The sequence below is a fragment of the Sphaerodactylus townsendi genome, linkage group LG15 (genome assembly GCF_021028975.2).
Source record: "Sphaerodactylus townsendi isolate TG3544 linkage group LG15, MPM_Stown_v2.3, whole genome shotgun sequence".
Classification (NCBI taxonomy): domain Eukaryota; kingdom Metazoa; phylum Chordata; class Lepidosauria; order Squamata; family Sphaerodactylidae; genus Sphaerodactylus; species Sphaerodactylus townsendi.
The window spans coordinates 23,726,794-23,754,658 of NC_059439.1; the positions used below are offsets into that span (position 1 = coordinate 23,726,794).

General features: G+C 40.6%; 5 protein-coding genes across 5 annotated transcripts; all 5 read left to right on the plus strand.

The window, feature by feature from the left end:
- The first annotated feature begins 2,428 nt into the window (after positions 1 to 2,428).
- On the plus strand, positions 2,429 to 3,403 carry LOC125444783 (olfactory receptor 10A7-like). The gene has a single exon (XM_048517444.1). It carries the CDS (start codon positions 2,450 to 2,452, stop codon positions 3,401 to 3,403), a length of 954 nt encoding a protein of 317 aa, XP_048373401.1. The 5' UTR covers positions 2,429 to 2,449.
- Positions 3,404 to 7,264: 3,861 nt separating this feature from the next.
- LOC125444747 (olfactory receptor 10AG1-like) lies at positions 7,265 to 8,236 on the plus strand (the record flags this gene model as incomplete). The annotated part of the gene is made up of 1 exon (XM_048517387.1): positions 7,265 to 8,236. A coding segment is annotated over one exon (972 nt), but the record flags the coding sequence as incomplete, so codon positions are not given.
- Positions 8,237 to 12,979: 4,743 nt separating this feature from the next.
- On the plus strand, positions 12,980 to 13,949 carry LOC125444209 (olfactory receptor 10A7-like). The gene is given in 2 exon segments (XM_048516643.1): positions 12,980 to 13,908; positions 13,910 to 13,949. Coding segments are annotated over 2 exon segments (969 nt in total).
- A 6,384-nt stretch (positions 13,950 to 20,333) lies between these two features.
- Positions 20,334 to 21,359, plus strand: LOC125444210 (olfactory receptor 10AG1-like). Its single transcript, XM_048516645.1, has one exon. The coding sequence runs from the start codon at positions 20,334 to 20,336 to the stop codon at positions 21,357 to 21,359; it is 1,026 nt and encodes a 341-aa protein (XP_048372602.1).
- Positions 21,360 to 23,755: 2,396 nt separating this feature from the next.
- LOC125444211 (olfactory receptor 10A2-like) lies at positions 23,756 to 27,857 on the plus strand. Its single transcript, XM_048516646.1, has 3 exons — positions 23,756 to 23,857; positions 26,091 to 26,997; positions 27,804 to 27,857. Exons 2-3 carry the CDS (start codon positions 26,092 to 26,094, stop codon positions 27,855 to 27,857), a joined length of 960 nt encoding a protein of 319 aa, XP_048372603.1. The 5' UTR covers positions 23,756 to 23,857; position 26,091.
- Positions 27,858 to 27,865: the final 8 nt, after the last annotated feature.

Here is a 27,865-nt window from a genome sequence, read left to right on the forward strand (position 1 = left end):
TCCAATGTGTATATCTGAGTACACTGTATGACAGATAAGACAAATCATCATGGCATAGCAGCTTGTAGATGGTTTTCTGAATCTTTCTTATTCAAACCAAGAGAAATTTGGTACAACTGGCCAGAAGTCTGAAATGTTATGTTGAACTCTCTTCTGGTACATGGACTCTTTTCTGGCACATGAGGATGTTTACATCTACCTTGAAGCAATACACTAATATTAAATGTGGGACCTAGCACTTCTTAATATGTTATTAAGTTTCAGTGAATCCTAGGGTAGATATTCGGACTGCTTAAAACTCTTAAACTGAATCTGATGCAACTTTCAAATGTGAGAGAACTACTGACAACTTGACAGGGGTCTTGGCCATGTCTGTCATCAGCAACACAGAGCATATTCTACTTGGATGAGGAGGCTGGGTACCAGGGCTGCCCAATCCACCCATAATCCTTTGGCCTGTGCTACAGGTAGAGCATGAGCTGAGAAAGGGCTGTTGGCCACCACTCCCCTTGCTGCATTGTGACCTGGGGTGAGGGCTAAAACAAACTTTGCAAAGATTGTCAAACCTGTAATTGGGTTGCCGACACAGAATCTAGAGGGTTAATCCATCAATTAAGCAATGGAATCACCAGAAGAAACAATACTTCCTGTGTATAAGAATAAGCAATGGTTCTCATATGATGCCCTTTGCCACCTATGGTTTTTATCATATCCAAAAGGGTGTTTTTGGAAATGTGTTGGATCCAAAGTACCCTCCCTCCCTTCCTCTGTAGGCCACAGTATCCCCCTCCAACACTTTGTGGAAAATGATGGTAAAGTATCTGTTCACTCAGCCAGTTCAACTTTGTGATAAGCTTACAGCAGAAGTTCCCAGAGGAGATTGCCCAGGAGCATAAACCATGTCAATTGTGCCCGGTGAACAGACAGGACTCAGAACCAAGATCACTCCTTTCTACATGAAGGTGACGAAGAAACCATTAGCACTGCTGATGAACCAGTACGAAAGAGGCTGTGTAAACATTAGAAATTCCAGTGAGTACAAATCTATTTTATTTGAAACCTTTGTTAGCATTCTGAAGGCGCTTGTGTGTGTAAAGTGCTTTGAAGTTGAAGATTCATCCTTGAAGGTTGTCCTTCCAAGTAACAACCTTGCTTAGCTTCCAAGATCTGAGAGGACTGGACTGAACCATCAGATTTTAAACAGTCTTAATACCTTGAAGGTTGCACTTCCAAGTAACAACTTTGCTTAGCTTTCAAGATCTGAGAGGACTGGACTGAACCATGCTCCCTTCTGAAAAAGTAGACAAGGTGAATTTTCAGAAATTATTACTAACAATAACAAATAGTACATTTTATAAGGAGCATTATTTCAGTCTAAGCTCATTCATTTCAATGGGCATAGAGCAACTCTGCATAGGATTGCCCTGTAAGACATTTTTAGAGCACGTTTATTTGGCAAGGATGTTGTCTTTTAAGGACAATACTTAAATACTAAAGTCCCACATTTGAAAGGTGAATCAGATTCAGTTTAGGAGTTTTAAGCAGTCTCAATACCTTGAAGGTTGCACTTCCAAGTAACAACTTTGCTTAGATTTGAAAAGATTGGGCTGAACCATGCTCCCTTCCCTCTTTCTGAAAAAATAGACAAAGTAAATTTTCAGAAATTATTACTATTCAGAAATTATTACTAACAATAACAAACAGTACAGCTCAAAGGAGCGTTACTTCAGTCCAAGCTCATTCATTTCAGTTGGGATAGAGTGGAGCAACTCTGCATAGGATTGCCCTGTAAGCCATTTTTAGAGCAGGTTTAGAGTTGTTGTCTTTTAAGACAATACTTGAATACCAAAGTCCCACATTTGAAAGTTGCATCAGATTCAGTTTAGGAGTTTTAAGCAGTCTCAATATCTACCCTAGGATTCACTAGAACTTATTTACATATTAAGAAGTGATAGATCCTACATTTAAATATTTTCATTTAAACTCCTTACGAGATCCCCAATATATCATTGCTGCTTGAGTGAAGCAGCTGATGACCTTCCCGGACCTTATAATTAAGCTAAACAAAATACAATGGAGTGATTTTATTGGTGGTAAAAGTTGGCCGTAGCTATTTATTAATAATTATTGATTCAAGGTAAAAGAAACATAGGGTGCAGCATGGGGGTCCGATCTGCGTGCTGGGCAGCCCATGGGCTGTCTCCCAGTCACTTAAATTATCCTCCAGCCCATCTGCTGAGGAAAATTAACACAAGTTGGAGCAGCTTTTGAGATTCCCAGCCCTGCCATGAGGCTGTCCCTTCCTCTTTGATAAATGGTGGCCGTGGTAAGTCACGGCTGCTCCTTTCTTTTTACTCTAACCCTCAGTCTTACATGTGAAAGGGTCCCTTCCACATACTAGTTGTCTTTTCAACTCTTTGCTTTATATGTATTTCTTTTATTTTCCAGGATGTTGACTAAGAAAGAAAATATTCCACAGAATAGCACAGCACCAATTGAATTCATCCTCCTGGGTCTTTCTGATGAGCCCAACTTGCAAAGTATATTGTTTTCTATCTTTCTAATGATCTATATCATCATTCTGGCAGGAAATCTTCTCATCATTCTCCTCACATTGCTGGATCCTGCCCTTCACACACCCATGTATTTCTTCCTAAGAAACCTGTCCTTCTTGGAGATCTGTTATTCATCAGTCAATATACCCAAGATGCTCGAGGATCTTCTGTTTGGAAATAAATCCATCTCTTTCCTAGGATGTGCTGTACAGACCTATTTTACATTCCTCCTTGGTGGCTCCGAGTGTTTCCTTTTGGCCTCAATGGCCTATGATCGCTATGTCGCCATTTGTAAGCCTCTTCACTACCATGTGCTCATGAACAGGAAGGTATGCTTGGGTCTAGCAGTGGGACCTTGGTTAAGTGGCCTATTAATGGCCTTTGGTCACACCAGTATGGTTTTTACCATGTCCTTTTGTGGCTCCCATGAAATCAACCATTTCTTTTGTGACATCCCCCCATTAATAAAATTGGCTTGTGGGGACACTTCCAGGATCAAAATCGCTGTATTAGTGATGACTACGATTTTTGGGATTCTTCCTTTTCTCCTGATCTTAATGTCTTATACTGGTATCATAATCACTATTCTAGGGATTTCTTCTGCTGAGGGCCGGAAAAAGACTTTCTCCACCTGCTCTTCGCACCTCATTGTGGTGACTTTGTTCTATGGTTCAGCTTGTATTACCTACTTGAAGCCCAGTTCCACTTACTCACCCAATACTGACAAATATCTGTCTCTCCTCTACACAGTTGTTGGTCCTGTACTGAATCCTATCATATACAGCTTTCGGAATAAAGATTTTAAAAATGCCCTCAAGAAAATCTGGGAGAGAAAAGCTTTTGGATGAGAAAACAGCATGGTAATATGGTGTAATATCCAGAATGAGTAAGGCAACATTTGTTCCTGCTTATCACTAATTAATAGACAAATCTATTTCACCAAAGTGGGTGGATGAAATATCTTTTTCTAGCCAGCCTAATTTATATTCTTTATCACTCTGAAACATAAAGAATGTCTAAAAAAGAACAAACCGATTTGCAGGAATATGCCAGGTCAGGTTTTGTGCGTTAGAATTTGCATCCTGGCTTGTGTTTCCCAGACAACTTTCTTTGCTTTATGCCTAATAAAGGTTTTATGTATGTATGTATGTAACTTTCTTTGCAGCACTTTTTGATAATACTATGGCAATGTACATACTCTAGCACACTCTTATCTGGGCTTTATTCCTGATCTAAACAAGAGTTTAATGTACACAAGCATTTGTTGAATTAAAGCAAGATCTAAGCAGCTTTTTGCAGGGGGAAAAAGGAGGAGTCGTCTTCCTTAACCACTCACAAAGGCTATGGTGGGGCTCATGTGTTCTGTATTGAAAAAATTTCATGTGTGATGGGGAAACACTGGATGAGATTAAGTGGGAAAATGATCAAATGATGCAGCAGGTTTCCAGATTTTGCTCTCAAGTCTGCAAGTATAGAAAACCTGTACAAATTAACAAAGATTGGATTCAGAAATTTTTGAATTTTGGTTTTTCTGGTTGTAATTTTAAAATTCTTTTAACTAAATTATGTAGATTCATGTTGAGTAAGCAAAGCCAAGCAAAGACAAGCCTTTATTGGCATAAATAGAACAACAGCAACAAAATGCAGCAAACATAAAATTTTTAAAGGCAAAAAGGATAACCTCAGATAAATACATATTGTTTCTGGCTCTGAATTATTTCAATAACAAAGCTTGCAACCTCTTCACAAAAAAAAAAAACAGAATCAGAGTTATTCAACAAGAGAAATAATCTAATCAAATCTGTTAACTCAGATTGGAAGAGAGGGTGTAGATTGACATATTTAGATCTAATTTTAGCAAATTTAATGCAATGTAATAGCTGGTGAGCCAATGTTTCAACTACATTAGAATTACAGCTACATAACCTTTTAGATTTTTCCAGGTTATTAAACCTGCCATGTAGTAAAGCAGATGGCATGACATTGAATCTAGCAATTGTGAAGGCTCTCCTTGAGCAGGGGTTAGTTAGAAAATGTAAGTAGTGGGCCATGTGACCCTGCTTAAATGGGATTAAAAATTGTGAAGGAGAGCAAGTTCTTTTAGCTGCTAGATATAGTTCTGCAAATTCCCAACTGGTCTTTGAGTAGTTGGTGCGCTTCTGAGCAGGAAAGAGAGTAGAGTGATTTGAGAGACAATCCAATAGATACAATTTTATTTTCGATCAGAGAAAACCAGGGGTTAGCCTGTGTGTCTGGGAGTATTAGGGAAACAAGGGAATGTTCAGATGGAAGATAATGAAGACACAGCCAAAATCTAAAGGCTCTAAGCCAGGCTTTAAGTTCCAAGGAATTTTGCCCAAGTTCCAAACATAGGGCTGCATAGGGGACACAGTTAGGTAATCCCATAATTTTATGGAAAATATGGATTGGAGAGAATTGAGTGAATGGTTGACAGCCTGCATCCAGATTGGAGCCCATAAAGTAATTGGGATTCAATCTTGGCATTATTTATGTTGAGTAGCTGATCTGTTTGAACATGTATTCTTATGCATGTAACTACTGTTCAAACACTGAAATAAAGCATATTTGTACAGGGGTCCTGTTTTGTATTCAGAATCCTTTTGAGCAATGAGCATCCAGATAACTGATCAAATCATGCTTCACATTTCTATATCAGCATATGCCAAATGAAACACTTGCACGACTTTCAGATGGGGCGCTTACTTACATACATACATTTGTGCTAACAACCCCATTTTTAACTAATATTTTCGACAACCCAAAGAACAATTGCCAAAGCTTGAAAACCATCACATTTTCATGGAATTGAATCAAGGACTACATTTCACACTAATAAAAACCATAGCTAATGTCTTTTCCAGCTTCCTCAACTTTTTGTTCAGCTCAGAGGAAGGGAGTTATAAAATCTAGGAAGTAGTTTGTCGTTGCCTGCCTCTGCATGTTCTGAGAGTTCTGAGACAACTGTGGTTGGCCCAAAAACAACCATCAGGCTTCAGGTGGAGGAGGAGGAGTTTGGATTTATATCCCCCTTTCTCTCCTGTAGGAGTCTCAAAGGAGCTTACAATCTCCTTGCCCTTCCCCCCTCACAACAAACACCCTGTGAGGTAGGTGGGGCTGAGAGAGCTCCGAGAAGCTGTGACTAGCCCAAGGTAACCCAGCTGGCGTGTGTGGGAATGTTCAGGCTAATCTGAATTCCCCAGACAAGCCTCCACAGCTCAGGCGGCAGAGGAGAGAATCAAACCCGGTTCCTCCAGATTAGATACACAAGCTCTTAACCTCCTACGCCACTGCTGGGGAATAGAGCCTCATTCTCCACATAAGATTCCACCACTCGTAATTACTACACCCCACTGGCCCTTGATGAAAGTTATATTTAATGTATTCCCATTTGTGTTTATGCTTGCACTCCTGGCTAGGAAACCCTAATCTAATTGGTACTTGTTTGTTTGTTTTCTTGCCCATCCTCCAAGGAGGTCAAAATGATAGCAACCTTGACAGATCACAGAAATACGGGATGATAAAACATCAGGATGTTTTAAGAAATGATATTGTGATAACTTGTATATTTCTTAATAATCAGAGATGACCCCAAAGGTTAAATTTCTTGGCTTAGGCTCCAGCCCTTTTGAAGAAAAATTCAAAGGTTGGTTCTTAAAAGTCATTTGTACCGCTGTGAACTATTGTTGTATATTATTATTCTACTAAGGAGAAGAGCATCTCTTAAAGTCACAGAAGCCTTATTTGAAGAAGCTGTCAGTTATCCAAATAAGGCATTTCACAACATGAGCATCAAAAATATCCAAAGATTAAATATGTACAACTTGAAGCACAAGAGGAAATATGATTCCCCTTAGCCTCCCTAATTGATCCTGATCCATGCGGCCCGGTTTTTTTCCCTGGTTAGGTTTACCATTATGTAGGTACTTCTCCAATGATTAATGGTATTGATAGAGGAATTAACAGTTTAGTCACATTGATTTGAGATTGTTTATCAATCAACTAAGCAATGAAATCACCAGAAGAGATAATGCTTTCTGTGTATAAGAAGAAGGAATGCTTTTCTTATGATGGCCCTTGCTAACTGCCGTTTTCATAATTACCAGAAATTTAAAAGATGGGTTGGATCCAAAGCAACACAAGAGGACCTCCCTCCCTTCCTTTGTAGACAACAGGTCCGCCCCCTGGTGTCCCCCCCCCAAATGATGGTAATGTATCTGTGGTATGCTCACTTCAGAAGTTCCCAGAGGTGATCACCCAGGAGCATAAACCATGTTAATTGCATTTGGTGAACAGACAGGACTCAGAATCGAGATCACTCCTTCCTGCATGAATGTGACTCCGAAACCATTAGTGCTGCGGATGAATCAGTAACAGAAGGGGCTGACTATGTAAACATTAGAGATGCCAGTAAGTTCAGATTTATTTTACTTGAAAACTTCTGTTGGTATTCTGAAAGAGAAAACTAAGAGAATTTCTAGAAGTTCTTACTAATGCTGAGCCATTTTAGAATTGGATTATTTGGCAAGATTGTTGCATTTTAACAACAATTCTTGAATGCCATAGTTCCAAGTATGCAAACTGCATTAGATTCAGTTTGAGAGTTTTAACTAACTAGCAAGAAAGATGGTTGGACACAGCCCTATGTTTAACTATACAATTATTGTCTCTTTAATTCTTAATTTTGTGTGTATTTGCTATTATTTTCCAGGATGTTGACTAAGAAAGAACATATTCCACAGAATAGCACAGTACTGTTTGAATTCATCCTTCTGGGTCTTTCTGATGAGCCCAACATACAAAGCATATTATTTTCCATTTTTCTAGTGATCTATATCATCATTCTGGCAGGAAATCTCCTCATCATTCTCCTCACATTGCTGGATCCAGCCCTTCACACACCCATGTATTTCTTCCTAAGAAACCTGTCCTTCTTGGAGATCTGTTACACATCAGTCAATGTCCCAAAGATGCTTGAGAATCTTATGTCTGGGAACAAGTCCATCTCTTTTCTAGGATGTGCTGCACAGACTTATTTTACATTTTTTCTTGGTGGTTCAGAATCTTTCCTCTTGGCTACAATGGCCTACGATCGCTATGTTGCCATATGTAAGCCCCTTCACTACCATGACCTCATGAACGACAAAGTGTGCACGGGTCTAGTTATGGCATCTTGGTTCAGTGGCTTTTTGTCCTTTGGTCTCACCAGTATGGTGTTTACCTTGTCCTTTTGTGGGTCCAATGAGATTAACCACTTCATTTGTGACATCCCCCCCTTACTGAAGTTGGCTTGTGGGGACACTTCCTGGACTGAAACAGCTGTGTTTGTATTAGCGATTATATTTGTAACTTTTCCATTTGTCTTGATCTTAATGTCTTATGCTGGTATCATTGCCACCATTCTGGGAATTTCTTCCTCTGAGGGCCGAAAAAAGACTTTCTCCACCTGCTCATCACACCTCATTGTGGTTACTTTGTTCTATGGGTCAGCTTGTATTACCTACTTGAAGCCCAGTTCCACTTATTCACCTAATACTGACAAATATCTCTCTCTCCTCTACACAGTTGTTGTTCCTGTACTGAATCCTATCATATACAGCTTTCGGAATAAAGATTTTAAAAGTGCCCTTAAGAAAATTTGGGGGAGAAAAGCTTTTGGATGACCAAAGAGCACAGCATTGTTAATGGATATATGGTGTAATATCCAGAATGCGTAGGGCAACATTTGTGCCTGCTTATCACAAATTTATTTCACCAAAGGAGCTGGAACAATTATTTTTCTTCCAGCCAGCCTAATTTATATTCTTTATCACTCTGAAAATCACGAATATCTAGAAGAGAGCAATCCAAGTATGCGAATCTTACTCCTTTACATTTACCCCATCTCCCCGATTTAATGAGATTACACTACTTGTTGGACAATCCTGATCCTTCTCTCTGTATGATAGTGGCAGACTTTCTCCTGGAAATTACTAAACACCAGTAGATTTCCTGCGACCTAACATTTATTTCCTGTATTGTATATGCTTTTTAATCCGTTTTTATTATTGTTGTACTGTTGTCTATGCCAATAAAGGCTTGCTTGCTGCGAAGAGAGCAATGTGATTTGCAGAAATATGCTAGGTCAGGTTTTCAGTGTTCAGAATTTGTGTCCTGGGCTGTATTCCCAGTCAACTTTCTTTGCAGCACTTTTTGATAATATTATGGCAATGTACATACTCTAGCACACTGTTACCTGGGTTTTTATTGCTAATCTAATCAAGAGATTAATTACACATGCATTTGTTGAATTTAGGTACACAAGCATTTCCTGATTTAAAGTGACACCCAAGCGGTGTTTTGCAGGAGAAAAGGGGAGGAGTCATCCCGCTTCACCACTCACAAAGTATATGGTGGGGAGCAGAAGTGGCATAGTGGGTAAGACCAGGTGCACTCTAATCTGGTGAACCGGGTTTGATTTCCCACTCTGCCGCTTGAGCTGTGGAGGCTTATCGGGGAACTATATTAAACTGTGCACTCCAAAACACTCTAGCTGGGTGATGTTGGGCTAGTGACAGCTCTTCGGAGCTCTGTCAGCCCCATCTACTTCACAGGGTGGGGGAGGAAAGGGAAAGGAGATTGTAAGCCCTTTGAGTCTTCTTACAGGAGAGATAGGGTGGGTGTATAAATCAAAACTCTTGTTCTTCTTATGTATTCTGTAAACACAAATGTCATATGTGATGGGGAACACTGGATGAGATATCGTGGGAAAACCATCAAATGATGCAACAGGTTTCCAGATTTTGCTCTCACGTCTGCAAGTATCGAAAACCCGTATGAAGTAACAACGATTGGATTCAGATATTTTTGAATTTTGGTTTTTATGGCTGGAATGTTTAAATTCTTTTAGCTAAAGTGTGTAGATTTATGTCGAGTAGCTGATCTGTATGAACATATATTCCTATGCACGTAACTACTGCTCAAACACTGTTATGAAACATATTTGGATTTGGAAAGGGGTCCTGTTTTGTATTCAGAATCTTTTTGAGCAGTGAGCATCCAAATAACTGATCCAATCATGATTCATATGTCTATATCAGCATACACCAAATGAAACATTTGCACCAGTTGCAGAGGGAGCACCTACCGACATACATACATTTGTGCTAACAGCCTCATTTTCAACCAATATGTTCCCCAGTCCTAAGAACAAGTGCCAAAACTTGAGAACCATCACATTTGCATGAGATTGAACAGAGGACTTCATTCCACCCAGATAAAAGCCCCAGTTAATGTCTTTCCCAACTTCTCCAATGTTTTATTTAACTCGAAGGAAGGGAGTTATAGAATCTAGGAAGTAGTTTGTTATTGCCTGTCTCTACATGGTCTGAGAGTTCTGAGAAAACTGTGACTGGCCCAAGGCCACCCAGCAGGCTTCAGGTGCAGTTATGAGTTTTAAAAAATGTGTTCATCACTAGAAGTGATGTCAGTTTTTAACAGAGTTTGTGGCCTAATACCATCCGCAGTGACAAGAAGGTGTCACTTCTAATGTGTGTGGCTTTGCTGTGAGCCTCGGCCTTCCCTTGCTGCCAATAAGTCCCCCCCACCAACCTGCTGAGCAATAGTGGGGGGTAAGGTCTGGTAGGGGGGATTTCCAAGCCCAGTGGACACTTGGCAGTTCCAGGCAGTAGGCCTGTGCATACCTGAGATAACACCCATGCATACAAATTAAGAACTGTTCCTTCTACCAAAGGTGGTAGAAACCCATTAAAATCTACCAAAAAAGCTAGGCAAATGCAAGTCATTCTACTTGATTATCTATTAATATGCAGGATGCTTTGCTACAGCCTAACAACTGAAGGAGAATGGTGGAAAGTGTGAAAATAAAATTACATAAAGGAGAACAATCTGAATGTGGACCAGGGCACATGATTTCACAAGCCTAATGGTGTGGTCAAGCAAAATATAGAGCATTAACCATATGCCTGATTCAGTGGCATCAATGATGGAAGAACTTTTAGAAAACGAGAGGCAGTTAATAAGCCTGAATTCACCTGGTGCCTTGTTGGAGACCTCTCCAAGGGGAGAGACCATCAAGTTAAACAGTGGAGGAGTATCAAATAGGAGAGTGATCCTCCCCTCAAAGAATTCCTTTAAATTTTTGACATTACTGTCTGAGGGGGGTCTCTGGCTGACCAAAGGTTTTTGCAGTCACTGGAGACCCTCTAGGAACCCCCCTCTCCTGGGTCAGACAGAATGTGGCCTGCCTCTTTCAAGAAAGACCCCAATAGTGGGAGCAATGCTGAAAACTTGACAGGGGTCTTGGCCAGGTCTGTCATCAGCAGGATGGAGCAGAGGTTACTTGGATGAGGAGGCTGAGTACCAGGACTGCCCAACCCACCTGCAATCCTTTGGCCTGCACTGGAAGTGAGGCATGGGCTGAAAAAGAGCTGCTGCCCACCACTCCCTTTGCTGCATTCTGACCTGGGGTGAGGGCCAAAGCAAATTTTGCAAAGATGGCCAAATCTGTATTTGAGGTGCCGACACAGAATCTAGAGGGATAATCCACCAATTAAGCAATGGAATCACCAGAAGAAACAATACTTCCTGTGTATAAGAATAAGCAATGGTACTCATATGGTGCCAATTGCCACCTACGGTTTTTATCATATTCAAAAGGGTGTTTTTGGAAATGTGTTGGATCCAAAGTACCCTCCCTCCCTTCCTCTGTAGGCCACAGTATCTCCCCCCCCCCCACCCCCAATAACACTTTGTGGAAAATGATGGTAAAGTATCTGTTCACTCAGCCAGTTCAACTTTGTGATAAGCTTACTGCAGAAGTTCCCAGAGGAGATTGCCCAGGAGCATAAACCATGTCAATTGTGCCCGGTGAACAGACAGGACTCAGAACCAAGATCACTCCATACTACATGAAGGTGACTAAGAAACCATCAGTGCTGCTTATGAACCAGTTACAAAGGGGGCTGAGTAAATATTAGAAACTCCAGTAAGTACAAATTTATTTTATTTGAAACCTCCGTTAGCATTCTGAAGGAGCTTCTGTGTGTAGTAAAGTGCTATCAAGTTGAAGCCGACTTATGGCAACTCCAGCAAAGGACTTTCAAGGCAAGTGGTTTGCCATTGCCTTCCTCTGCAGACTCATCCTTGAAAGTTGCACTTTCAAGTAACAATCTTGCTTAGCTTGCAAGGTCTGACAGGACTGGGCTGAACCATGCTCCCTTCCCTCCTTCGAAAAAAATAGACAAAGGTCCCTTCCGCACATGCAGAATAATGCACTTTCAATCCACTTTCAATGCACTTTGCAGCTGGATTTTACTGTGCGGAATAGCCAAATCCACTTGCAAACAACTGTGGAAGTGGATTGAAAGTGCATTATTCTGCATGTGCGGAAGGGGCCCTAGTGAATTTTCAGAAATTATTACTAACAGTAACAAACAGTACGGTTCTAAGGAGCGTTACTTCAGTCCAAGCTCATTCATTTCAATGGGGATAGAGTGGAGCAACTCGGCATAGGATTGCCCTGTAAGCCATTTTTAGAGCAGGTTTAGAGTTGTTGTCTTTTAAGGACCATACTTGAATACCAAAGTCCCACATTTGAAAGTTGCATCAGATTCAGTTTAGGAGTTTTAAGCAGTCTCAATATCTACCCTAGGATTCACTAGAACTTATTAACATACTGATCCAACATTTAGCATTTGTGTATTGCTTCAGGGTAGATGTAAAAATTCTCATGTACCAGAAAAGAGTCCATGTATCGGAAGAGAGTTCAACATAAAATTTCAGACCTCAGGTCAGTTGTACCAAATTTCTATTGGTTTGAACAAGAAAGATTCAGAAAACTATCTACAAAGCAGATGTAAGCACTAGAGTCTAGTCCAGTAGGTATGTGTGCACATACGGACAGACAGGTACCCCCATCCATCTCAATAGAGGCTATAGGTCTGCATATATTTGCCCATTCACCACTTTTGCATTTAGGCATAGTTCTCCTATGTTTCTCATCCAGAATTCCTGAAGTGCAAAACTTGCTTAGCTTCCAAAGTAGAACTGCATCTTAGCCCTCCAGAACATGGTTTGTGCCTGGAATCTAAACAGCGTAAATTGATTAGGGTGTTGTGGGTTTTCTGGGTTATATGGCCGTGTTCCAGAGGCCTTATCTCCTGTCATTTCATGTGCATCTGTGGCTGGCATCTTAAGAATCTATTGATTGTCTTGAAAATTTGGAGCCATCTAACATTTTCACTTGAACTCCTTAGTAGATCCCCAATAGAGCGTTCTCTCTACCAAATCCCCCAATCTTACATGTGAAAGGGTTCCTTCCGCATACTAGTTGTATTTTCAACACTTTGATTTATATGTATTTTTTTCCAGGATTATTTCCATATATTTTTATTTTATTTTCCAGGATGTCGACTAAGAAAGAAAATATTCCACAGAATAGTACAGCACCAATTGAATTCATCCTCCTGGGTCTTTCTGATGAGCCCAACTTGCAAAGTATATTGTTTTCTATTTTTCTAATGATCTATATCATCATTCTGGCAGGAAATCTTCTCATCATTCTCCTCACATTGCTGGATCCTGCCCTACACACACCCATGTATTTCTTCCTAAGAAACCTGTCCTTCTTGGAGATCTGTTATGCATCAGTCAATATACCCAAGATGCTTGAGGATCTTCTGTTTGGAAATAAGTCCATCTCTTTCCTAGGATGTGCTATACAGACCTATTTTACATTCCTTCTTGGCGGCTCAGAGTGTTTCCTTTTGGCCTCAATGGCCTACGATCGCTATGTCGCCATTTGTAAGCCTCTTCATTACCATGTGCTCATGAACAGGAAGGTATGCTTGGGTCTAGCAGTGGGTCCTTGGTTAAGTGGCCTTTTAACGGCATTTGGTCATACTAGTAATGTGTTTACCATGTCCTTTTGTGGCTCCCATGAAATCAACCATTTCTTTTGTGACATCCCCCCATTAATAAAATTGGCATGTGGGGACACATCCAGGGTCAAAATCGCTGTATTAGTGATGGCTACGATTTTTGGGATTCTTCCTTTTCTCCTGATCTTAATGTCTTATACTGGTATCATAATCACTATTCTAGGGATTTCTTCTGCTGAGGGCCGGAAAAAGACTTTCTCCACCTGCTCGTCGCACCTCACTGTGGTGACTTTATTCTATAGTTCAGCTTGTATTACTTACTTGAAGCCCAATTCCACTTACTCACCCCAAACTGACAAATATCTGTCTCTCCTCTACACAGTTGTTGGTCCTGTACTGAATCCTATTATATACAGCTTTCGGAATAAAGATTTTAAAAATGCCCTTAAGAAAATCTGGGAGAGAAAAGCTTTTGGATGAGAAAACAGCATGGTAATATGGTGTAATATCCAGAATGAGTAGGGCAACATTTGTTCCTGCTTATCACTAATGGACAAATCTATTTCACCAAAGGGGCTCGATGAAATGTCTTTTTCTAGCCAGCCTAATTTATATTCTTTATCACTCTGAAACATAAAGAATGTCTTAAAAAGAACAAACTGGTTTGCAGGAATATGCCAGGTCAGGTTTTGTGCGTTAGAATTTGCATTCTGGGTTGTGTTTCCTAGACAACTTTCTTTGTTGCACTTTTTGATAATACTATGGCAATGTACATGCTGTAGCATACTGTTATCTGGGTTTTATTCCTGGTCTGAACAAGTGTTTAATGTACGTAAGCATTTGCTGTTGGTCCTGCTTTCGGAATAAAGATTTTAAAAATGCCCTCAAGGAAATCTGGAACAGAAAAGCTTTTGGATGAGAAAACAGCATGGTAATATGGTGTAATATCCAGAATGAGCAAGGCAACGTTTGTTCCTGCTTGTCACTAATAGACAAATCTATTTCACCAAAGGAGCTGGAGCTATTAACTTTTTTTCTAGACAGCCTAATTTATATCTTTTATTACTCTGAAACATAAATAACGTCTAGAACATTACAAACTGATTAACAGGAATGTGCTAGGTCAGGTTTTGTGTGTACAGAATTTGTGTACTGGGCTGTATTTCCCAGGCAACTTTCTGTGCAGAACTTTTGATAATGCCATGGCAATGTACAGGCTGTAGCACACTGTTATCTGGGTTTTATTCCTGGTCTAAACAAGAGTTTAATGTACCCAAGCATTTGCTGAATTAAAGTGAGATCCAAGCACCTTTTTGCAGGGGAAAAAGGAAGGAGTCGTCCCCCTTAACCACTCACACAGGATATGGTGGGGCTTATGTATTCTGTATAGACAAATGTCATATGTGATGGGGAACACTGGATGAGATTAAGTTGTAAAACCATCAAATGATGCAACAGGTTTCCAGATTTTGCTCTCGGGTCTGCAAGTTTGATACGAAGTAACAAATGTTGGATTCAGAAATTTTTGAATTTTACTTTTTATGGTTAGAATTTTTAAATTCTTTTAGCTAGATTGTGTAGATTTATGTTTGAGTAGCTGATCTGAACGGACATGCATTTCAACACACGAAACTACTGGTCAAACACTATAATAAAACCTATTTGGATTTGAACAGGTGTCCTGTTTTTATTCAGAATCCTTTTGAGCTATGAGCATCCAGATAACTCATTATTCATATTTCTATATCAGCACTTCTTGCAGAGGGGGCACTTATACATACATACATTTGTGCTAACTACCCCCATTTTCCACCAGCATTTTCGCCAACCCTAAGATCAAGTGCCAAAGCTTGAAAATCATCACAGTTGCATGAGATTGAGCAGAGGACTTCATTCCACTCAGATAAAAGCCCCAGTTAATGTCTTCTCCAACTTGCCCCTTTTGTTTCACTTGGAAGAAGGGAGTTATAGAATCTAGGAAGTAGTTTGTAATTGTCTGGCCGCTGCATGGTCTGAGAGTTCCGAAACAATGGTGACTGACCCAAAACCACCCAATAGGCTTCAGGTGGAGAAGTGGGGAATCAAACTTGGTTCTCCAGATAAGGTACTACCACTCATAACCACTACACCCCACGAGCCCTTGTAGTAAATTATATTCATTGTATCCTCATTTATGTCTCTGCTCACACAAGATTTTGTGAAACCAGTTTCATGGCATTATAGCGTAAAGAGAGGAAATGGTTGATTATTGCAAGATCTTGTCCAAGTGCAATTGAACTAATGCTGTTTATGTTTTCTCTTGGAAATCACTGGAGCCAACCTCCTGTGATATCTTGGCTTTGCAAACAAGTTTGTTAGATCTAACAAAGTCATATTGGAAGCCCTTTCCTGCAGACCAGAGGTGTACCTAGGCAAACTGGAGCCCTGGGCAAAACCTGAGTTTGATACCCCCCCCCCCCCCGCCATGGGTGACCACCCTTCCCCACCATGACCAAACAATGATTTTTTTCCACCAGGTTGTTTCAAAGTCACCATACATTATAGAACATCCCCCAACTCACAAATCTGAACACAGCAATGAGCCATGCCAAACAGCAGAAATAATTTTTGGAAAATATTTTCAAAATGTTTTATTACTGCTATGAAAACATGTTATGGTGTTGTATCCAGTCCCCCCAATTGGGGGACAGCATCACTTTCAATGTTATTTAAACTGGGAACCCCAGATTCTCCTTTTAAAAGGAGAATCTGGGCTCCCTAGTTTAAACAAGTGATGCTGGAATCCACCCCCAAACAGCATTATTTTCAATGATGTTTAAACGAGGGAGCCCAGATTCTCCTTTTAAATCCACCTTAAAGGGAGAATCTGGGGTCCCCAGTTTAAACAACATTGAACGTGATGCTATTTTGGGGTGGATTCTCCCCCACCCTGAAACAGCATCCCTTTCAATGTGAAAACTGGGGACCTCAGATTCTCTCTTTAAATCCATGCCAAAGGGGGTGGATTTAATAACAACAACAACAACAACCTTTATTAGTAATTGAGAGTATAAAAGAAAGAATGAAAACAAGCATTGGCAAGAAGGGAGTGGATTTAAAAAGAGAATCTGGGGAAATTTAGGGGTGCCTGTTGTCAGGGGTGCAATTATTAAGATATCAGCACCAAAAATTTCAGAGTGTCTTCCTGAAACCCTACTGATGAAACCACACAGGTTTGGTGAAGTTTGGCTCAGGGGGTCAAAAGTTATGGACCCTCAAATGTGTACCCCCCATCTCCTATTAGCTCCCATTGGAAACAATGGGGGATGGGGGCACTCCCTTTGGGAGTCCATAACTTTGGACTCCCTAAACTAAACCTCACCAAACCCAGGTCATATCATCAGGAGAATCTCCCAAAAAATCCCAGAATTTTTGGTGCTGCTAGCCTAAAAATTGTGCCCCCTGCAGGCCAAAAACAGAAAAAACACTGAAAATACAAAATCCCCCACAAACGAACCTGCATTTTTGTCGCCCACCAGAAGGTGGCGCCCTGGGCAGCTGCCCACTTTGCCCAATGGGAAGAACGCCTCTGCTGCAGACCCTCCTTGTCCCCACTTCACCCAAGGTAAGTTATGTTGATAAAAGGAGGTAAATGGCATCAAGGATTTGTTGCAGCATGGTGAGGTTGGTTTGACTTGGCCTGGAGGAAGCTCGAAGAAAGGTGAGACATCTGAACTGGATATATTCAATGTCAACCCTTTTTCCTCACTTGCAGTCTTCACCACCATCACTAAATAGGTATATGTAAGCCCAGATGGTCATGGCTTCTTAAGGACCTTAGCGTGCATTACATTATTGAGATCTTCCTCTGAAATGGTTTCTTGGTACTAGTATTGAGAATTTTGCCCTGATTGTGGAGGTTAATTTTAGTCACCATGCTCATAATCTCCGAATGATTTATCCTCAATAACTTAGTTTGACATTTCATAATATAAGCAGGGGGAAATTCAAAGGTTGGTTTTTAAAGTCATTCGTACCTCTATAAACTACTGCTGGGCCTGATGATTCTACAAAGGAGAAGAGCATCTCTTAAAGACACAGAAGCCTTATTCGGAGAAGCGGTCAGTCATCCAAATAAGGCATTTCATGGCATCAGTATCAAAAACATTCAAAGTTTAAAAAAAATATACAACTTGAAGCACAAGAGGAAATTCGATTGTCTCCCTAAGGCCCCTTCCACACATGCAGAATAATGCACTTTCAATACACTTTCAATGCCCTTTGAAGCTTTGGGTCATTCCGCACATGCAGAATAATGCACTTTCAAACTGCTTTCAGTGCTCTTTGAAGCTGTGCGGAATGGCAAAATCCACTTGCAAACAGTTGTGAAAGTGGTTTGAAAACGCATTATTTTGTGTGTGCGGAAGGGGCCAGTTTTACTGTGCAGAATAGCAAAATCCACTTTCAAACAATAGTGAAAGTGGGTTGAATGTGCATTATTCTGCAGGTGTGGAAGGGACCTAAGTGATCCTGACCCAAGTGCCCTGTTTTTTTTCCATATCTACCATTATGTACATACTTCTCCAATGATGAATGGTATTGCCAGAGGAATTAACAGTTTAATCACATGTATTTGATATGGTTTATCCATCAGTTAAGCAATGAAATTGCCAGGATGTGCTCCTTCCTTCCATCAACATGCCATGAGGTGGGATATTCACACCTAATCAGGGAGGGAGATGCATTCTTCCCCTCTGCTACGTGAATGGACTTCCTTTCTCTCCCTTTGATGCTGGCCACTTAGATAAGTAGAAACGGCTCTGGTGCCAGCTCTGAAGGATTATCAGGGGGCTAGATTATCATTTCTCTGGCCTTGGGAAACTCGCCTCCCCAAAGGCTCTTTCTTTCAGCTGTGTCTTTCTCACATTCCATGGGGGATGGGAAGAGGGAGATAGAGGCATGACAAGGGGATAAAATCAAGTACTATTGTAAGCAAGATCAGAACTGTCTTTTGCAAAGCCAGGTGCGTGCTGCTGTTATCCATAAACGCTTCTGATCCTGAATCCAGAGTCTCACATGGACTTCAGTCATAGAACCTGATAGAAATCACCAGATGAGACAATGCTTTCTGTGTATAAGAGGAAGAAATGCTTCTCTTAGGATGGCCCTTGGAAACTGCAGTTTCGAAAATTATCGGTATTTGAAAAGATAGGTTGGATCCAAAGCACCACAGGAGGACCTCTCTCCCTTCCATTGTAGATCACAGCTCCCTCCGCCCCCCAAAAAACCTTATGGAAAATGATGGTAATATATCTGTTCACTCAGCCAGATCAACTTTGCAGTATTCTCACACCAGAAGTTCCCAGAAGAGATCACCCAGCAGCATAAACCACGTCAACTGTGTTTGGTGAACAGACAGGACTCAGAAGCAAGATCACTCCTTCCTATATGAATGTGACTAAGAAACCATTTGTACTGCTGATGAACGAGTAACAGAAGGGGCTGACTATGTAAACGTTAGAGATGCCAGTAAGTTCAGATTTATTTTATTTGAAAACTTCTGTTGGTATTCTGAAGGAGAGGGTAAGAGAATGTCTAGAAGTTCTTACTAATGCTAAGCCATTTTTAGAGCTGGATTATTCGTCAAGATTGTTGAATTTTAACAACACAACTTGAATTCATGCATCTTGCATTGGATTCAGTTTGACAGTTTTAAGAAGGAGCTAAGATCTGCCTTAGGAATCAATGGGACATGAAAAAGTGGTAGATCCTGTAGTTAGCTTCACATAGTACTTTACAGTACATCTGGACATTTTCTCATACCAGAAAAGAACCTTGATCTCTAAGCAAATATTTCAGGCCTTTGATCACTTGGTTCATTTGTACAGAAGTTTGTTTGTTGTTGGGTATTTTGTTTTGTTTTTGCACCACTTTTCATTGAGACAGAAGTAAGCACCATAGTCCAGTCCTAACTATATGTATGTACATCTGCATAAGTGGATGGATGTCCCCATTGATATCAGAAAAGATTGTTGATGTCCGTGTGCTATGTTTCTTGTGTTTAATGTTGGGTTTAGGTATTGTTACTCAAAATGGTGAGAATTTGTCCTTTTAGAGTTGGGGAATTAGCGAGAGCAGGTTCTTGGCAGGGGTTGGGCAAAAGTGGAATTTTTGTTGCCTGTATTGACTATAGGAAGGGTTGCTTTGACAAAGAATCCACAGGCAAGCAAAGTAAGTTTAACTTTTTTTTAAAAAAAGAAACAATAATAAACATACAAGCACACAATAATCAATGCAGCAGAACATACACAGCCCTAGAATAAAAACAGTTTAAATGGGATAAGTTGGGAATAGCGGAGGCATTGGAGGATATATGTAATAGTCACCGGATCTTGGAGCAGAATGGTCCAATGAGCAGATCTGAGAAATCTGCGCTAACTTTGGTAGAGGCAAGGACAATACGTTGGGGACAATATCAGCAGATAGAGAGGTGTCCAGAGATATTGAACACTGGGTGGTGGGACAGGGAGCATCTTATAGGGAAAGAGGACCTTCCAGCTTTCTTCAAAGTGACCCTTAAGCTCCCAACACAAAAGGGAAGTTCAACTTTTCAGGGAAAGAAAAGAGTGAAGTGATCCACTGGAGTGGACAATACTCAAGTTGATGAGTGAAGTACTTAAAATAATATTTGGCAGTTAGCATTGATGGGCTAGGCAAGGGAGTGACTCAATCATGGCTGCAAAACAATGAGAATGTAAATAAGGTGGTCCTTTGGAGAGAAAGTAGAAATTAGAAAAGAGGACGTTTAAGGTTAGTGCAGTGCTGGCAGGTACATTTGGGGCAATTACATTTGCAAGTCTTTCTTTGAGTGAAGAGGATAGACAAGGGCTGAAGATGGGAAATGAGGCTCCAAGGCAGAGGTATTGCTTTTGGGTATAATTCTTCATTTTATGTGTATTTTCTTTTATTTTCCAGGATGTCAACTGAGAAAGAAAATATTCTACAGAATAGCACAGCACAGTTTGAATTCATCCTTCTGGGTCTTTCTGATAAGCCCAACGTGCAAAGCATATTATTTGCCATTTTTCTAGTGACCTATATCATCATTCTGGCAGGAAATCTCCTCATCATTCTCCTCACGTTGCTGGATCCAGCCCTTCACACACCCATGTATTTCTTCTTGAGAAACCTGTCCTTCTTAGAGATCTGTTACACATCAGCCAATATCCCAAAAATGCTTCGGAATCTTATGTCTGGGAACAAGTCCATCTCTTTCCTCGGATGTGCTGCACAGAATTATTTTACACTCTTTCTTGGTGGTTCAGAATGTTTCCTCTTGGCTTCAATGGCCTACGATCGCTATGTTGCTATATGTAAGCCCCTTCACTACCATGACTTCATGAACAGCAAAGTGTGCATGGGGCTAGCTGTGGCATCTTGGTTAAGTGGCTTTATGTCCTTTGGTCTCACCAGTATGGTGTTTACCTTGTCCTTTTGTGGGTCCAATGAGATTAACCACTTCATTTGTGACATCCCCCCATTACTGAAATTGGCTTGTGGGGACACTTCCAGGACAGAAATAGCTGTGTTTGTATTAGCAATTATATTTATAACTTTTCCATTTGTCTTGATCTTCATGTCTTATGCTGGAATCATTGCTGCCATTCTGGGAATTTCTTCTGCGGAGGGCCGAAAAAAGGCTTTCTCCACCTGCTCATCACACCTCACTGTGGTGATCTTATTCTATGGTTCAGCTTGTATTACTTACTTGAATCCCAATTCCACTTACTCATTCAATAATGGTAAATATCTGTCTCTCTTCTACATAGTTGTTGGCCCTGTATTAAATCCTATCATATACACCTTTCGGAATAAAGATTTTAAAAGTGCCCTTAAGAAAATCTGGGGGAGAAAAGCTTCTGGATGACCAAAGAGCATGGTAATATGGTGCAAGATCCAGAATTTATAAGGCAACATTTATGCCTGCTTTTCACTAATACACAAATTATTTTCACCGAAGGTGCTGGCTCGAGTATCTTTTTCTAGTCATCCTAGTTTATATTCTTTATTACCCTGAAACATAAACAATGTCTAGAAAAGAGCAATCTGATTAAAAAAGAATGAGCTTGATCAGGTTTTGTGTGTTAGAACTTGAGTCCTGGGCTGTGTTCCCCAGACAACTTTCTTTGCAGCATTTTGCTGTCTGAGGGAAGTAGCTAAGAACCCTCCTAAATTTACAGTAAATTGAGTGCAACATGTTTTCTTGTGTGGTAAAAAGTTGGCCATAGCCATTTTATTTAACAAAATTGGATCAAGGCAAACAAAGCATATGGCGCAGCATGGGGGTCTGATCTGTGTGCTGGGCAGCCCGAATGCTGTCCCCCCAGACACCTAAATTTTTCTACAGCACGCCTGCTGATGAAAAATTAACGCGATGCGCTAGGAGCAGCTGTGAGAAGGATTCCAGGATGGTAGCTGCTGCCACTTCCTGAAGACTCCACTCCTGCCAGGGGCGCAAGCCATAGAAGCCCACGTCTGGGCAGGTTACCCTTTGGCTTGCTCCACCCCAAACCTCATAAGGAGGTTCCAATAAAGCGGGTATTTCACCCGCTGACCCTAAACTAAAAGATCAGTCCCCCCATGCGCAATCCGCCAACCCTTAACAAAACAAACATGCATTAACAAATAACAAATACAAGGAGGGAAGGGTGGGAGACTCGCGTGCTACAGCAAATGGGGGGAGGCAAAGCCAGTGCCCTACAGCTTCTTAAGTAGGCTGCCCGGCCCTCCCCCAGATGACGTCAGGGCGCCCAGCGTCACTGCCAGGAACCCTAGAAGACCCAAAGCCTCGCGAGCAGAGGGAACTCGCGAGGCAGCCGGGAAGGGGGCCGCCCATGGGAGGCTGTCCCTTCCCCAGCAGCAATGGTGACCGCGATAAGTCATGGACGCTTTTTTCTGATAATACTATGCCAATGTATATATTATAGCGCACTGTTATCTGGGTTTTATTCCTGGTCTAAACAAGAGTTTAATGTACAGAAGCATTTGCAGAATTTATGTACACAAGCATTTGCTGAGTTAAAGTGAGATCTAAGCACCTTTTTACAGGTGAAAAAGGGAGGAGTCGTCCCCCTTAATCACTCACAAAGGCTATGGTGGGGCTTATGATATTCTGTATATGTCATTTGTGATAGGGAACACTTGATGAGATTAAGTGGGAAAACCATCAAATGATGCAACAGGTTTCCAGATTTTGCTCTTAGGTCTACAAGTATAGAAAATCCAGGTCTACAAGTATAGAAAAAAGATACAAGTATAGAAAACCCATACAAAGTAACAAATACTGGATTCAGAAATTTGTGAATTTCGGTTTTTATGGTTGGAATTTTAAAATTATTTTGGCTAAATGTTGATTTATGTTTGAGTAGCTGATTGTATGAGCATGTATTTTTATGCATGTAACAACTGGTCAATATATGTCTGGATTTGAACAGGGGTCCTGTTTTTTTATTTAGAATCCTTTTGAGCAGTGAGTATCCAGATAACTGACCTAATCATGATTCATATTTCCTTAACCTTGTTCTGTTTTAAAATTTTGTCCTGTTTTATATGCCAATAAAGGCTTGTGTGTGATTCATATTTCTCTATCAGCATATACCAAATGGAAGATTGGCACCACTTGGAGAGGGGGCACTTACCTACATACACCCATTTGTGCTAACTACACCCATTTTCAGCCAGTAGTTTTGCCAACCCTAAGAACAAGTGCCAAAGCTTGAAAATCATCACAGTTGCATGAGATCGAGCAGAGGACTTCATTCCACCCTGATAAAAGCACTATGGCTTAAGTGATCCTGGCCCATAGTGTCCTGTTTTGTTCTTGGTCAGATCTACCATTATGTAGATACTTCTCCAATGAATAATGGTATCGCTAGAGGAATTGACAGTTTAATCACATGTATTGGAGATGGTTTATCAATCAGTAAAGCAATTAAATCACCAGAAGAGAAAATTCTTTCTGTGAATAAGAAGAAGAAATGCTTCTCTTATGATGGTCCTTGCCAACTGCAGTTGTGAAAATTATCAATATTTTAAAAGATGGGTTGGATCTGAAGCATCACAAGAGGGCATCCCTCCCTTCCTTTGTAGAGCACAGTGCCTCCCCCCCCCTCCAAAAAAAAACCTGTGTGGAAAATTACGGTAATGTATCTGTTCACTCAGCCAGTTGAACTTTGCAGTATGCTCACTTCAGAAGTTCCCAGAGGAGATCACCCAGGAGCATAAACCATGTCAAATGTGTTTGGTGAATAGACAGGAGTCAGAATCAAGAGCACTCCTTCCTGTATGAATGTGACTAAGAAACCATTAGTGCTGCTGATGAATCAGTAACAGAGGGGGCTGACTGTGCAAACAGTGGAAACTTTAGTAAGTTGAAGTTTATTTTATTTGAAAACGTCTGTTGGTATTCTGAAGGGGCAGACGAAGAGCATTTCTGAAGGTTCGTGCCACTGCTAAACCATTTTTAGAGCTCGATCATTTGGCAAGATTGTTCCATTTTGATGACAAAACTTGACTGCCATAGTTCCAAATAGTCAAGCTGCATTGGATTCAGTTTGAGAGTTTTAAGAAGGTGCTTATATTTGCCTTAGGAATCAATGGGACTTTACAGCACATGAAAAAAAAACCTAGATCCTATAGTTAGCGTCATATAATAATTTACATTACATATGGAAATTTTTCTCATACCAGAAAGTAATCTTGAGCTCTAACCAAATATTGCAGGCCTTATGTCACACGATTCACTTGTAGAGAAAGTTGTATGTCATTGAGGTTTTTTGTTTTCCTTTTGCATCACTTTCCATTGAGACAGAAGTTACTACCATAGTCCAGTCCATTCCACTCCTGAATGCATGGATGTACATCTGCATAAATGGATGGATGTCCCCATTGATATCAGCAAAGGTTGTTGAAGTTTGTGTGCCATGGATTCTTGTTTTTGATGTTGGGCTTAGGTGTTGTTACTCATTTCATTTCATTATACCTTTATTGGCATATTAAAGGATTATGACAAGAGTATAAACATGTGAAAGTCATTTTTAAAAAAGATACTTTCACTCATAATGATGGGAATCTGTCCTTTTAAAGTTGGGGGAATTAGCGGGAACTGACTCTTGGCTTAACAAGGGTTGGGCACGAGTGGAATCTTTGTTGCCTATGTATATGGAAGGTTGCTTTGACAAGAAATCCACAGGCAAACAAAGTAAGTTTAACTTTTTTATTAAAGGAAAAATAAAGAACGTACAAGCACATAATAATAAAAGCAGCAGAATGTAAACACAGTCTTAGAATATAAACAGTTTTGAGGGGATGAATTGGAAACGGCAGAGGAATTGGGGGATATGGGTTATGTCACCAGATGTTGGAGCAGACTGGTCTAGAGAACAGAGCTGTGCAATCTGTGCCAGTTTTGGTAGAAGAAGGAACCATACTTTTGTGACAATGCCAGCAGACAGAGAGGTGTCCAGAGGCATTGGACACTGGATGTTGGGAGAGGGGGCTTCTTATATGGAAAAATAAACTTTGAGGGTTCTGTAGTGACCCTTAATCTCCCAAGACAAAGTTGAAGTTCAGTTTTCCAGGGAAAGACAAGAGCGAAGTGATCAACTTGAACGGGCGATATTCAAGTTGGTGAGTGAAGTTATTAAAATTAATTTCTGGAGCTTAGCATTGGTGGGTTAGGCCAGGGAGTGACTCAATCATGGCTCTAAAACAATGAGAATGTAAATAAGGTGGTCTTTTGGAGAGAACATAGTCAGAAAAATAAGTTTAAGATTAGTGCAGCACTGGCAAAAACATTTAGAACAATTACATTAGCAAGTCTTTATCTTTGTGAGGTAGATAGTCAAGGGCTGGAGATGGGATGCGAGGCTCCATGGAAGAGGTATTCCTTTTGCTATAATCCCTGCAGTAAGGGAGTGGCAGTCTATTTACAAGGCAGATATAGGCAAGGGCAAGACCAGATGAGATTTACTGTCTGTGTGGATATCCTAGCCAATGCAGAGAATGGGCTGTTCATTTTGACAAGGTACTGTTTGGCAGCCCAAGTGTTAGTAGGAGGGGTAGATCTGAAAAACAGGGCTCCCCCAACCCACCATGGTTCAGTCTGGTAACAGTATACTTCTCAGCTGGCTTCTTATCCAGAATCCACATAGCTATCCACTCATTTAGCTTCAAAGGTAGAATTCATACCATTATGTGGTTCATGCACTGGAACAGTCCAAATTAGTCTGAATATCAATATTACAGTTCAGATCCAGCCACCATTTTTACTCACAGTCATTTGGTTCCCTTATTGTACAGGACTTTTGTCCATACATCTTCTATGATATCCACTGCAGCTTTTTTTGGGGGGGGGAGGGGGCGGGTTAAAGAGTTTCTTTCTTTCTAACTGGCAAGAAATATTTTTGCATACAGCCCTATATATAACCATATAATTAGTCAAAAGAGGACGTTTAAGATTAGTGCAGTACTGGCAGGTACATTTGGGGCAATTACACTTGCAAGTCTTTCTTTGAGTGAAGAGAAATGAGGCTCCAAGGCAGAGGTATTGTTTTCGCTATAATTCTTCATTTTATGTGTATTTCCTTTTATTTTCCAGGATGTTGACTGAGAAAGAAAATATTCCACAGAACAGCACAGTACTGTTTAAATTCATCCTTCTGGGTCTTTCTGATGAGCCCAGCATGCAAAGTATATTATTTTCCATTTTTCTCGTGATCTATATCATCATTCTGGCAGGAAATCTCCTCATCATTCTCCTCACATTGCTGGATCCGGCCCTTCACACACCCATGTATTTCTTCTTGAGAAACCTGTCCTTTTTAGAGATCTGTTACACATCAGTCAATGTCCCAAAGATGCTTTGGAATCTTCTGTCTGGGAACAAGTCCATCTCTTTCCTAGGATGTGCTGTACAGACTTATTTTGCATTTTTTCTTGGTGGTTCAGAATGTTTCCTCTTGGCTACAATGGCCTACGATCGCTATGTTGCCATTTGTAAACCTCTTCACTACCATGTCTTCATGAACAGCAAAGTCTGCATGGGTTTAGCTGTGGCCTCTTGGTTCAGTGGCTTTTTTATGTCCTTTGGTCACACCAGTATGGTGTTCACCTTGTCCTTTTGTGGGTCCAATGAGATTAACCACTTCTTTTGTGACATCCCCCCATTACTGAAATTGGCTTGTGGGGACACTTCGAGGATTGAAATAGCTGTGTTTGTAGTAGCGATGATATTTGTAACTTTTCCATTTGTCTTGATCTTAATGTCTTATGCTGGTATCATTGCCACCATTCTGGGAATTTCTTCTGCTGAGGGTCGAAAAAAGACTTTCTCCACCTGCTCATCACACCTCATTGTTGTGGTCTTATTCTTTGGTTCTGCATCCATAATGTACTTGAAACCCAATTCAACTTATTCACCTAACACTGATAAATATCTGTCTCTTTTCTATACAGTGTTTAGCCCAATATTGAATCCTATCATATACAGCTTGCGGAATAAAGAAGTGAAAAGCGCCTTTAAAAAAATTTGGGAGGGAAATTTTTTGGCTGATCTAAGAACATGAGTCTATAGTGTGAGAATGAAAACAGGCAAGGAGACATTTGTGCCAACCTATTCCTCATGGTTACATGCAGTTGTCTCACAGAAGGATACATATCTCATTATTTCCAGCCTAATTAATCTGTGTGTTTTTTTTCTGAAATATAGTGTCTAAAATTAGTGGGATCACACTGAATTACAAACAACATTAATAGAAGATTTCTTCTGAATTATGAATACTTTGGCCACATGTTGTGTGTTGATGAATGGAGATCAGGATTTGGATTGGAAACAACCAGATATTACTCTTGTGAATCGGGCATGACCACCAACAAAGGTTACGCCAGAGATTACTTGACTTGCATGAAGAAAATCCATGTTGGACTGGGGATGATGAAGAGAGGGGTATTACGTGAGAATGAGTGAAAATGCTGAAGGATCCAACCCTGTACCATACAGAGGCCTTTCCACGCTGCTGGGTTCTTGTTGTTGTTTTGGTAGCAATAGACCAGTAGCCTGCCTGTGATATATAGTTAACTGGGTTCAATTTTTTGTTATAATTAGCATGGTTCAACCACACATAATCATATGATGAATCATTGCTTTCACCTCCTGCATGTGAGCTCCCAAAGGCACCCGGTGGGCCACTGCGAGTAGCAGAGTGCTGGACTAGATGGACTCTGGTCTGATCCAGCAGGCTTGTTCTTATGTTCTTATGTTCATTGTTATACGGTGATAGGTGAACACATTTCGTGTTGTTAAAAAAGACAGGAAGAAAATGCTATGCTCAGGATTATAGGACAAACATGGGCAAATGTGGAATGAAATGTGGG

What these genes read in the sequence shown, in the direction of transcription:
- LOC125444783 (XM_048517444.1), top strand. Translation starts at nt 2,450, where the DNA reads ATGTTGACTAAGAAAGAAAATATTCCACAGAATAGCACAGCACCAATT.
- LOC125444210 (XM_048516645.1), top strand. Translation starts at nt 20,334, where the DNA reads ATGAGGCTCCAAGGCAGAGGTATTGCTTTTGGGTATAATTCTTCATTT.
- LOC125444211 (XM_048516646.1), top strand. Translation starts at nt 26,092, where the DNA reads ATGTTGACTGAGAAAGAAAATATTCCACAGAACAGCACAGTACTGTTT. An exon ending in ACAGCTTGCGGAATAAAGAA is followed by an intron (nt 26,998 to 27,803) that starts GTGAAAAGCGCC and finishes TAAAAAAGACAG; the next exon opens with GAAGAAAATGCTATGCTCAG.